This window comes from Stenella coeruleoalba (assembly GCF_951394435.1).
Source record: "Stenella coeruleoalba genome assembly, chromosome: 9".
In the NCBI taxonomy this organism is placed as follows: Eukaryota; Metazoa; Chordata; class Mammalia; order Artiodactyla; family Delphinidae; genus Stenella; species Stenella coeruleoalba.
In genome coordinates, this window is record NC_137155.1 from 32,508,503 (window position 1) to 32,521,492 (window position 12,990).

The 12,990-nt window shown below is 47.4% G+C and overlaps 1 protein-coding gene across 1 annotated transcript; it reads left to right on the forward strand.

The window, feature by feature from the left end:
* The first annotated feature begins 11,011 nt into the window (after nt 1-11,011).
* On the forward strand, nt 11,012-12,783 carry SP8 (Sp8 transcription factor). The gene is made up of 2 exons (XM_079931340.1): nt 11,012-11,071; nt 11,227-12,783. Exon 2 carries the CDS (start codon nt 11,260-11,262, stop codon nt 12,724-12,726), a length of 1,467 nt encoding a protein of 488 aa, XP_079787466.1. The 5' UTR covers nt 11,012-11,071; nt 11,227-11,259; the 3' UTR covers nt 12,727-12,783.
* Nucleotides 12,784-12,990: the final 207 nt, after the last annotated feature.

Genomic DNA, 12,990 nt, shown 5'->3' on the forward strand with positions numbered 1-12,990 from the left:
GAGCACCTCTGCGGTTGCCCGGACAATTAATCGCGGGAACGCAGGGATCTTCGCGGCTTCCTGTGGCTACGGCGGTCTCCGCGAGTCTTGCCCCTGCGCAAAGCGTGGTGGCTGGCGACGCATTACGTGATATCCGCGAGGTTCTCCCCTCCAGCTGAGTTATGAACTTGCACAGATCAGGCCTTTTTAAAGTCGACAATTAAAGTTGACTTTAATTTCCTCCCGCAGATTTCTAAACCTACAATTTTCCTACTTATTTCTGACCGTTCTGGAATTTCTGTTCTTAAATCTTAGGTACCTAAGGGGAAGGAAATTCGAATCACCGAAGCTTACGAGAAAGAACAGTTTTGGTCAATACTCAGCTGGTCAATCAACAGCAAATCGCCTAATAAAACAAGTTGTGCATATCTGTCTAAGGTTTATTTTGAAACTTTACGTATATCAATTGGCCTATTTTCAGTTCAATCTGCTAAAATCTGTTGAAACACTGAAATTGAGCAAAACACTCTTTTTAATGCCATGATACCAGTCAGTCAATAAAATCGATAGTGCGGGTGTCTTTTAGCAACAACAAACAATGCTTCTTTTGCTTTGACTTTGGCTTTTATTAGTTTGCTACAAGAGTTCCAATTGATAAGTATGCCAGAATTGCAGAAATCAGTTTTGTCTTCCTTTTGTTCTCTGAAGCTTCTTCTTGAACCAGAGCAGAAAAAGTTTTGAAGTGGATTCCTTAGTTCTTCCAACATTTTTATACAGAAAGCTTCAAATAAACTGACCTTGGACAGTACTAGTCAAATCGTTTCAATTTGCAGCAACTGTTTTTTCCAGCTTCACGGTGGTGAGGCTGAGGTGAGGTGGGGGTTATGCCTCTGTTAGGATAGGTGTCATCTTGAAAAAACTACTTGAAGTACCACCTACAGAAAAATGAGAACGTTCTGCCGTTAATAGCTGCCCTTTTGAAGGTAATGGCCATTCCATTTCAGGGCTGTAAATGTAGAGTGTAGACTCCAAAGTAGTGGGCTTTGGTCCTTCCAATGTTTGCTTTCTTCAGTGTTGATCAAAGAGCTATGTGTTTGCGTTATGAGGCCCCTTTGGAAAATGTTTTTAGAGCAATTACAGACATGACAATAATTAGTTCAGCTTATTTATCTCACCTTAAGAAACTGCAAAAAATTTGAGAAAGAAACCTTTAAATAAAGACAACGGGGAAGGAAAAAAGGACTATATTGCCTATTGCGGGTTAAGTGCAGACATTTCAAGAGGAAAAAGTTGGAACCTCACTCTCCCACTCTCTAAACCCTGCAGTCCTGGTCTTGTTTTGAATTAAAATGGGGCAGCAGCCTTCCTTGGTGGCCAGCAGGGTCCTTGTTATTTAAGAGAGAGAATCTTCACAGCGACGTTGGGGGAGGGGTGGTGCTAAGTGTTAGGGAGAAACCGAGCTGCAAAATGCAATTCCGTGAGTCGGTTACGTTCCGGTGAGGCGATTGTGGAAAATTGCGTTCTCAGTATCTGAGCAAACTATTACTTTTCCAGAATCCATAAGCAAGAATCAAGGTTTTATTTCCTCTTGAAAAGTAACCTCTGCTGAGTACAGAAGTCGTTACTTGTCAAGCCTTCAATGAAAACGTGCCACCTCCTTTAGTCGAGATGGGCGTTTCTGTCTGGATTTGGAAGGGGGACCGCGCGGGTAAGGTAGACGCCCTTGAACTCAAGTGTTTAGCGCATCATGTCACGAATTTCCTAGAATTGCTGTAGATATTTTATTTCCAACACCTTCTAGAGTGGGGGCGGTATCTGCTAAGTGGGTCCCCCTCTCTGTAGGCTTGTATCCATCCTTCCCGCTAACCCTGCAGCCCTGAGCTCCTGGAAATGAGCCTGAGGTGGCTAGCGCCTGTCTGAAGAGGGAGGAGGACTGCATAGACGTGATGCCGTAAGCAGCAGTAACCCAATTTGTAGGCTGCGTTGACGAAATTAATCACTGAGGTTCCTTCCGTTTCCATCTAGAACTCTCCAGTCACAAGCCAAACCGTCTCTGTCTTCCCAGAAGGAGGACACTGGGCATGTGAGGCTGTTTGGGCCAAGACCACTGGGAAGTCCTGCAAAAATTCACTGAAAACAGGCATGAAAGATGCTCACACATGACCTGGGCGATGCGTAGGGAGGAGCGGGGTATGGGGGTGTGGCGGCGCTAACCCCAATCCACTAGGGTCTGCGGGGGCGGGACTCACCCCGACGGCTGTGCGGGACCAAGCTACTCCAGGGTTCACAAGACACCCTTTGCAGTGACCAATGCAGACGTCCAGTTCGATTACCATGGAAGCTCTGCAGGCCGATTCAACTTGACCCAAACGCATAACCCATCTCTTTCACAAGGGAAAGAGGGACCCGTGACTCCCTTCACTTTGACGGCACTGGAACGCGTAGAGCTGTGAGCAACAGCTTGTGTGTGTGTGTGTGTGTGTGTGTGTGTGTGTGTGTGTGTGTGTGTGTGTAGGTGTTGGCGCACATATTCGATTTCCAAACATCTTTGAATCTGTTTTCTCCTTTGTGACTTACAAACCCAGTAAATTCCAAAGAGCTTGATGGTGTTATCAGACACCTAAATGCACGGTCAGCTTTCCTCCAAAATTGGGTTTTCTGTTTACTCTTCAAAAATCTTTTAGAAATGTGTGAACTCACCATATGAATCCCCCTATAGGAATCACTCAGTCAAGAGAAATGAGTTACATATATAAAATGACTGAGGTAGATTTTTAAATAAAAAGTTAAAGTGAGGCACGCAAAAAATATTCCAATATACTGTACAACCTCATTCAGAAAAGCAGATATCTTTCACGTCCCCACAAGCATTCTTTGCCCTAGTGTCCTCAGAGTGACTTCTGATATCCCCACTTCTTCAAAAAAAAAAAAAAAAAGTTAGAGAAAGCCTGTACCCAAGTTTTGGGTGGGATTCAATATACTAAGCAAAATATGCTCAACAGATGATAGTAGAGATGAAGCCAGAAAACAACTCCAGCTATTTAAACTGCCAAATGAGACATAAAGCTGCATTGTAAAAATCATCTGGAAAACAGGTTTTCCCATTGAAGTCGCTATGTGTTAATTACTGTGAGCTGGAAGACTGGAGATCGAACGCCTGGAAGCCGACTTTCACCCCGCATACGTAAACGGAAAAAGTGCTGAACCGCAGCCAGAGGGCTCCTGCTCGGACTCATTGCCATGCATGCCTGGACATTAATATGTGTTCATGGAGAGCTCGTACAGTACGAGGTGTTATTTCCTTATAAAGAAACACCAGGTCTCGCTTTCCATTCTTCTTACAAAATTATTCGCATTATTTATGCTACATTGAGCGATCTAATTTCTTCGTGATAGTCAGCTAATTGCTCTGGCAGGTAATTAGAAGCGGTTTACAACGCAAAGGGCTTTTGCATTGCCCCTCGGATTATTAAGTTGCGCTGTAAATTATACCATATTTGCTGGGGAAAAATTCTTTTGAGCAAGTTCTGTTCCTGCGATCCGAGATGAAATCGGCTCCCCACCCCAGCTCCCCCTCATACACACCCCTCCCTAGCCACCCCCACTGCCACCACACCCCCTGCTTTTCCTGGACTCAGAGTCGAATGATTCTAAAGCACGCGATTTTGTTCGTGTTCACTGGGCCGAAATAACGTGGCCATTATGGCCTGAAATGGGCCAGGTTTGAAGCGAGCTTCCTGCGCGCCTGCAATATCCAGCAGGCATGTGGGAAAAGAACGGCTTAAATGGGGACATCTGTTCAGTGCTGCTCATCTTACTCTTACAGCCAGGTCAGGTTAAGAGAATAACCTGTTCGCCACCTTTTTTTTTTTTTTTTGTTAATAAGACTATTAGAAAAAAAAAGCGAGCACACACACAAACAACACTAATTGAGCTGCCGTAGAAGCAAAGAATCAGACACACAAAGGTAGCAGCTGAGTTACAAGAGGAACTGTAAAAAATAACCATTGGGCTATTTCAGTGAAAATCTACAGGGCTGCGAGGAAAAAAAAAGAAAGAAAGAAAGAAAAGAAAATTGAATCTGTGAGTTTAGAAATGCTCTCTACAAAAATGGTTTTACATTAAGAGATTTTAAGAACTCAACAAAGACTGGTTTATTTTCAGGTTTTCATTTTCATAAAATTGATCTGAAGGTAAACGTCAATGGAAAAAAATTTTCTTACGCTTTCAAGTACTCTGAGGCCCCAACTTTTTGTTATTGGTGTTTTTTGGTCTGTGTTATCTCTGAGACAAACCCCAAGTGGGGGCATCCTAGTTTGTCCCCTGATTTTAGAAAAGCGAAATGTATCCCCTTTCACAAATATCACCCATTTGTAAACCTTGTACAATGATGTGAACACATGTGCAGTTAAACCTAGAGACCCGGTGCAGCTCCTAGATTATTTGTAATTAAACACAATTCCCAGAGTAACATTTATCTTCCCGAAACTGCGATTGCAATTGTCACCCGTCTGGTGGAGACGACGGGGTAATCTGGGAGCATTACCTCCTCTAGTAATAGAACAGAATGAAAAGAAATCAATATTGTTGAGGATAAGAATTTAGTAGTTTTTAAGTCTGCGTGTTAGCTGTGAGAAAGTGATATATAATACCAAAAGAGAAAACAGCCGAAACAAATCCACTCTAGGAAAAAATCAGGGACAAACTTGTCTGAATGTCTAAGCCTCTCTCTTTCTCTCTCCTGCCTTGCACAACAAGAATACACACACACACACACACACACACCACCCCCAAATGAGCAAACTCTCTTTTCCCTACATGTGTTTCCTTCATTTACGTGATGAAAGAGAAATATGAAGTGCTGTAGAATTAATTATCAATTTCATCTGTGGGCTGTCAGGGAGATGAATACGACATATACCATAGAGTACACGTCTGCCTGTAGACCTAGCACACGATCATATCAACATACTATGATGATATGAACATTATGCATGCATACAACAAATAAGGAATTATGATTTTTCTTCCTTTACTATAGGAAGAAATACCAATTTGGCTAAATATCTTCATATTTTTCCTATCTATGAATTTACCAATACATTCATATGATTGATATACTGGAAAACTCTCCCTTGTCTTTCTGAATATAGGCAATTTGAATGCCCTAGCTAAAGGGAATCAAAGGATGTAATATCCTAAGTTAGATGAGTCTCTTTCAATTAAAACGTCCCTAACTTTTGAATGTTTCGAAGCGTCAGAGAAAAAGAATAAATATTAAGCAGTGTGATGGTGGGGGGGGATCGAGTCAATTAAGAAATAATGTGCTTTCTCAAGCAGTCCTATTTATTTAAAAAGAGTCACCAAGGCAAGGCTTTGCATCCAGCCGGAGATCCTATGCAAGTAGATCAAGAGTCACTACTGCTTCGCTGTGGTCAACAAATGCATCCAATTAAGCAGTACCAGGAAAGTAAGGACTCGGCTGTAAACGTGGCCGGATAGTTTGAAACCGAATAGCCTCACTAATAGGGGCTATTGTTCAGTATGGAAGTTCCCATTTTCCTATCAGGAAAATACAGCCCTCTCTGGGCTCTGGCTGACTGATCCCTTCCCACCTACAGCTCAACAATCTGCCACCAGCGAGGGGCTTTTATTACCTCCCTTCCCAGGAAATGTTAGGCAACTTCCTAGTAAAGCTGCCCGAAAGCAGGAATGGACAGCAAAAGGGCACTCCTCAGGAATCCACAGGTCCATGCCTGGCCAGATTTTCTTTTCAGCAGGAAAGAAACTTTGACTAGAGAGCTCCGGGCGAGGAGACACCCCCAACCTGGCCCAGACCGCTCCTCCCCGCAGCCGCCGGCGGCGCTCGGCTCTCTCCCCACCCTACTTCAGGCTTTATTTAATAGCCAACGAGTCCGCGCACGAGGTCCCCGCACAGTGTCCAGGGATTGGGGGCTGTCTCCCTATTTGGGGAGAGGCACCCACCAGGGCACCTGGGTCTTCAGCGGGCACTGGCCGGTCAGCTTCCAGAGCTTGCGCGTCCCTGCCAACGCTCAGGAAAGCCGAATGCGAAGAGCCCGGTTTAAACGTACCCAGCAGAGACAGGCGCCTATATAGTTCATGTGTCCTTTTTTTTTCTATTAGGCTTTTTCAGCGCTGTGTATTTACCAGACCACACTTAATACGTTCAAAACCTTATTTGGTGTAGATGTGTGGCCGGACACTTGAAAGCCTGGATAACTTTGATGTTTTCAACTATAAATCCCCACTTGTACTTAATGGTTACAAATGGTTTTATTTACTTGTCGTTCTATCTACACATTTTAATCTATTTAACCAAACAGCAGAGGCATATTTCATTCCCCACTCCCCGAAAAGGAAAAGCAGGGATAGAGGCCTCTAATTTTTTTTGGACCTTCCATTTCTTTGGTTGTGAAAGCGTAAGAGCTCCAGATTGCAGCATTGATTAGTCTTCAAACCCGGCTGCAAAAAAGCTCCCCTTCTCCACTCCATCTAAGGAGATGTTGATGTATATTGTAGCTGCAAGGTGTTAGATATACTTGAGCAAGTTGTCCCCAGGATGTAAATTAGGTCCCAAAAGCTGTTGTCCAAATCGAAGAAACAGAGAAATTAATCTGGGAGACTATCCATCATCACCGGTAATAAAGAGAGCGACATGGATGAGACAGATGATATGATTAAGGGGCTGTGGTCGTTTTAATTAACTTTTTGCTGTCCTGTAATGATCAAACTGGTCACCAGACCCGGTCAATAAGCATGTTAATATCAAACAAATAAAACCAGGGATGATTAAAAACCTCCTGGTTTATTAAATTTGAAATTCAAATGAAATTTATGCTGCAGATGCATACAGAATGCTAATAGATTTTAGCTTTATTGAAAGTGGATCTCACAGGTTTGCAAGAAACAGCAGAATATCCATCTACCCCTCTCCCTGCCAGCACTTAAACTTCATATGCGGTGGGGAAACTTTTAATTAATGTTAGAAAGGCTGCACTTCCTGTCTTTCTTCCCCTTCCAAACCTCCATATTATTATGGTATAATACTCAAGAGCAGTGATCAATATCACCAAAAGTAAACTGAACTGGATGTGCCATGAAATGCTTTGCTGGACAGGCTCTATCTACAATGGATTACAGATGTTCCCTCCTGTGGGCGATTCAAAAATAATAGAGTCACTTCTGCAAAGTGGAGAAAGAGCTGCTATTAAGACCAGTTTCACTGAAACCAGAAGCAAGATTATTGTTGTTTTAATTTTTGGTCAATTATATAATTCTCTTTGTCTTTCCTTTTAAATTCTGCTGTCTTATGCCTTATGACAAACACTAACCACTTCTTTTGGGGTGGGGGGGTAGGATGAGAAAAAACCTTTGACACTACTACTATAAAATAAACACCTAACTTAAAAATGGGAAAAAATGGAATACACATATACATGAAAACATAAATATATTTTTCCATAATGAAGAAAGATGCACGTGCAAACCTTTGTGAAAATCTGCTGCGAGCCAACCTTACGCAAACTGAGAAATCCAGTGTGTTCATTAAATCCATACCAACACTGTGATCCATTGTTATAGGCAGAATTACATGATTCTAAAGTGAATTTATATAAATGAAATCTTAGAGGTAGATACTCAAAATTGTAATCACATGATGCTGTTTTTCTAATTCCTAGCATTTTTAAGGAAACAGTGGTTAATGCCTCTGTTTACTCTCAGAATCAGTATTTAACTTTTCAATAGTCCTGCCACACTTCCTACCAGAGATAGGAGGATAAAAAGATAAAATAAATAACTATTCATAGAAGAGAGTCTTCCCTCAAACCTTTTTTTCTCCACCTTTGAGGATGATGGTATTGATTAGAATTAAACCCCAAATTTGAACAACTGTATATTAGGTTCTTAAAATGAATATCATTATAGAAGGAGACCAAAGCAATGAAGTTAATTCTCTTTTATTTGTTAAACAGAGTTCCCTCCTTTCCCCCACCCCTTCCTCCTTCTGGGCTGGCCTGTCACGCCTTCTCAACACGCTAAAATCATTCAGAGTGGCTTGCAGGGAGAAACACGACATTTATGGTAAGCGTCAGCCTTCAGAGAAAGAAAGCAGTTCATTAATTTACTTCACACTTACTTCAAAGTATAAGAGTGTACCTTACCCCCTTAATCAATAGATATATATGATATACAGTCAATATCCCAACACTGTTAAAAAGGGGTCAGAAACACACTCTCATACCACAAACATCAGCCTCAACTCTGCTCCATGAAACAAATGCTACAACCTGACTTTGGAGTTCAGTAAACCCCAGGAGGATTTTTTTTTTTTTTTGACATCTCCAGAAGCTGTGACGTACTTGAGGAAGGTTCAAAAACAATAATAAAATTAACATGTTTCTCCAGTCAAAACAAAACACTTCTCTCAGCTAGTATCATTTTAATCAACTCCGACTTAAAATTAGATTTCTGGGAGCATTTGCAACTGCTTCAAAATGTGAATTACTTTTTTTAAACATATGAATATTCAATAGGGCTCCAAGGGCTGTGGACTTTTTGTTACACTGGTATGGTGCTTTCTGTAGTTTATGATGTTCCCTTGTGGTGGCAGTGAAATTGTAATTACATTTCTGAAGGCAACTAATAACACAAATGGCAAGCAAGTTCTAAAACCCACCAAATTTGAACTGTCTATTGACATGCATACACACTCATAGATATCCGGCCCAAACGCCATTAGACACAGACGCCTCCATACATGTGGTCCACGATTTGTCAACAGCTTGTTTCTATTCTCAGATAAATAAAACTCAAAGATTTCAGTCAAAATCCTGATTTTTTTTTCTCAGAAAGAGGCGGCGGGATTTCCTGCGAAAACTCCTAAATACCATAAAACGCTCAATTTCTCACCCCCAGAAAAAACAATACTCTCCCACCCCCTTCTCTATCTAATCCTTTTGTATTGAAATTTACTCATCGCCACGGGACAAACACACCCTCTCCCCTAGAGTGAGACTTGCACTTCCAAAGCCGAATCCCACCTCAGAAGAAAAAACAAAAAGCTACCGCAGCAAAGTAACAACTCTTTGACGCAGGCGCACACAAGCCCTAACGCTCTTAAAAAAATACCCCTCAGCCTCCCTAAATTTCTACCCTTCGGCTGTAGAGCCAGGAAAGGAGAGGAAGGTATTAATACGATTTTCTTTTAAAATGTAGTGATAGTATCCATGAAATTAAGGGGGGAAAAATCACTCAAGATTTGAGCTACAGGAAACCAGAGGAAGTTGGCGACAGTGATAGCGTTTGTGAATATTTATTTATTCAGCCTCACTCAACTTCGCAGTTTCACTCTTCAAATCACCATGTCTCTCTTTTACGTATGTGCACTTCACTGCACTGTTCCTGTTCTCCACCCCCAGTTCTGTGGCACAGACACACACAAGCACACACGATTCCCCCCTTCTCTCTCACACAAACATTCACACAGCCTTCGTCTCTCCCACATCAAGCGGACACACACTCATCCACCCTCCCCCTCTTTTCACACACTCATATTCACACTCCTTCCTCTCCCACAACACCAAACACACTGAGACACCACCTCCCCCGTCCACGCACACTTTACTGCACTGTCCCTCTTCTCTCCCGAGGTTTGTCACTCACAGTTACACTACACTCACACCCTTCCCCTCAACACTTTACTGGTCCGTCCCTCTTACCCCCCTTTGTCACACATGCAGCTAAACTGTCACTCACAACCCCCTCTCCCTCTCTGCACTGTCCCTCCCCTCCCCCCGTCACTGTTACACTGCTATACTCTTGCCCCAACCTCCCCCCATCCCATCCCTCAGTCTGCAGTGTCTTCTTCTCAGCTTGGTCACACTTGTACACAGTTACACTGTTATACACACACACAACCGCTCTGCAACACACACACAGTAACCCGCGCCGCTCCCGCTCCAAACACCACCCCCCCACACCCCCCCGAGGCGGCCGGCGGCGGCGCCGATGACCTCACGGCGCGCGCGCGGCGCGGCCAGGCGAGGCCGCAGATTGGCTGGCCGCGCCTCCGCGGCACTTCAAAGCCGGAGAGGGAGCTACAATTGTGGTGGAATGGGCGGAACTGATCATTGTATTGCACACCTCTAAAAAAAACACTGCCTCTGATTTATCAATATAAAAAAGATCCTCTGAGAGGAGGAGGGCACTTTTGTGTGATGGCAACTTCACTTCTAGGGGTGAGTCTCAGGATTTTCTCTTGCTGGTTTAATTAGTTTCCTTTTATTGCCGATCGGAGGGGGTTAAAGTCGCCCCGGCCAGGCCACGGGCTATCAGTCTCTATTGAGAGCTTTTTTTCCCCCCTTTAAATACAAGTGAGTTTGGAGAAAAGAAAGAGGGGGAGAGGGGGGCAGAGTCACTTTTTTCAGAGTAGGAAAAGGTTCGAAGGGCATTTAGACAAGCCACCTCGCAGCGCCCGGCCTCTCCCCGCCCGGGAGACGTGCGCCCAGCCCATTTTACGTGCGACGATTTCGAGGGTAAAGAGAGCAAGTTTTTCCTCCTGGGCAAACTGCAGATTTTCCCTCTTCCCCTTAGAAAATTCCGCAGCCCGCCTTGTCTTGCAGGTACGTTGAACCCGTCTCTCTTTCTCTTTTTTACTATTGTAGACTTTTTTTTTTTTTAAAGAAAATCAGGAAGAGCGAGCCAGCCCTATAGTTTGACGTCTTTTGGCCTGGGAGAAACAACCCAGGATGGGTTTGTGGGGACCGGAACAGGATTTTCAAAGCTCTTCTGTGGATTACAGGGGTAGCGCTCTTAAAAGCAATCCAATGGTTTTTCCCCAGGCTTCTCCGCAAAGGAATCTTCCTTCCTCCCCAATCTGGACTTTTTGCTTGCTTGTTTGTTTCGAAGTGCCTGGGGCCTTGTGTGCGCAAGAGTGTTGTTTTAGCTGAGAATACTTGTCAAACTCTTCTTTAGCATGGCGCTTTGCTCCCGAATCAGACGCCGGCAGCCAAACTTGTCCCCTCCCGTAGAGTAGAAAGCAGCCGGGCGCCGGGGCTGTTGGGGGAGCCAGGTGAGTTGGTGGCGCCGCGCCGCAGCGAGAAATGGGGTGCAGTGGGGCGTTTTGGAGGCTACCGGAGGACTAATGCACATTTCCTTCCTCCCTCCCCCACTGGCCCTTTGCCCACCTCCCCTCCCCCACCCCGTCTCCTCTCCTCCTTCTCTCAGGAAGAACCGAGGTTGGGATCGACTCCTTTGGCCATGCTTGCTGCTACCTGTAATAAGATCGGCAGCCCCAGCCCGTCTCCCTCCTCCCTCTCGGACAGCTCATCTTCCTTCGGCAAAGGCTTCCACCCCTGGAAACGTTCCTCGTCCTCCTCCTCCGGCAGCTGCAACGTAGTGGGCTCCAGTCTCTCGAGCTTCGGCGTGTCGGGCCCCTCCAGGAACGGCGGCTCGTCCTCGGCCGCGGCGGCTGCCGCGGCGGCGGCGGCTGCGGCTGCGGCCCTGGTGACCGACTCGTTCAGTTGCGGCGGCTCGCCGGGCTCTAGCGCCTTCTCCCTAACCTCCAGCAGCGCTGCCGCCGCTGCCGCGGCAGCCGCCGCCGCCGCCTCGAGCTCTCCCTTCGCAAACGACTACTCGGTGTTCCAGGCCCCTGGCGTATCGGGGGGCGGCGGCGGCGGCGGGGGCGGCGGCGGCGGCGGCTCCTCCGCGCACTCGCAGGACGGCTCCCACCAGCCAGTGTTCATCTCCAAGGTGCACACCTCTGTGGACGGGCTGCAGGGCATCTACCCGCGCGTGGGCATGGCGCACCCATACGAGTCGTGGTTCAAGCCCTCGCACCCCGGCCTGGGCGCCGCCGGCGACGTGGGCTCGGCCGGCGCCTCCAGCTGGTGGGACGTGGGCGCGGGCTGGATCGACGTGCAGAACCCGAACGGCGCGGCGGCGCTGCCCGGCTCGCTGCACCCAGCCGCCGGGGGGCTCCAAACCTCGCTGCACTCGCCGCTCGGAGGCTACAACTCGGATTACTCAGGCCTGAGCCACTCAGCCTTCAGCAGCGGCGCCTCTTCACACCTGCTCAGCCCCGCCGGGCAGCACCTCATGGATGGCTTCAAGCCGGTGCTGCCCGGCTCCTACCCGGACTCGGCCCCATCGCCGCTGGCCGGAGCTGGGGGCTCCATGCTGAGCGCGGGGCCGTCTGCGCCGCTGGGGGGCTCCCCGCGTTCTTCCGCCCGCCGCTACTCCGGCCGCGCCACCTGCGACTGCCCCAACTGCCAGGAGGCGGAGCGGCTGGGTCCGGCCGGGGCGAGCCTGCGGCGCAAGGGCCTGCACAGCTGCCACATCCCGGGCTGCGGCAAGGTGTACGGCAAGACGTCGCACCTCAAGGCGCACCTGCGCTGGCACACGGGCGAGCGGCCCTTCGTGTGCAACTGGCTCTTCTGCGGCAAGCGCTTCACGCGCTCCGACGAGCTGCAGCGGCACCTGCGGACCCACACCGGCGAGAAGCGCTTCGCCTGCCCTGTCTGCAACAAGCGCTTCATGCGCAGCGACCACCTCAGCAAGCACGTGAAGACGCACAGCGGCGGCGGCGGTGGCTCGGCGGGGTCAGGCAGCGGCGGCAAGAAGGGCAGCGACACCGACAGCGAGCACAGCGCCGCGGGCAGCCCGCCTTGCCACTCCCCGGAGCTGCTGCAGCCCCCCGAGCCTGGGCACCGCAACGGCCTGGAGTGACGCGCACCCCGCCCCTGCCCCTCTCGCCTTCCCCCTCCCACCTTGGTCCACTTGGGCCCTGTGGGTCCTGGCCTCAGTTCCAGCCTCTCTACACTGCACCCTGCTCACTCTCTCTGTCTCTTTCTGCCCGTGTCCCTCTCTCTTTTAACTCCCTCTGTGACAACTTTGTAAAGGGAATGTGGACATGTAAGTAACACGCGTTGCTCTCCTGGGCCCTGGCTGTCTCTCTCCACCGGGTGACACTGTCGGAGCCCAGTACAGCCC

Excerpts from the sequence above, each read along its gene's own strand:
- SP8 (XM_079931340.1), top strand. The coding sequence starts at position 11,260 with ATGCTTGCTGCTACCTGTAATAAGATCGGCAGCCCCAGCCCGTCTCCC.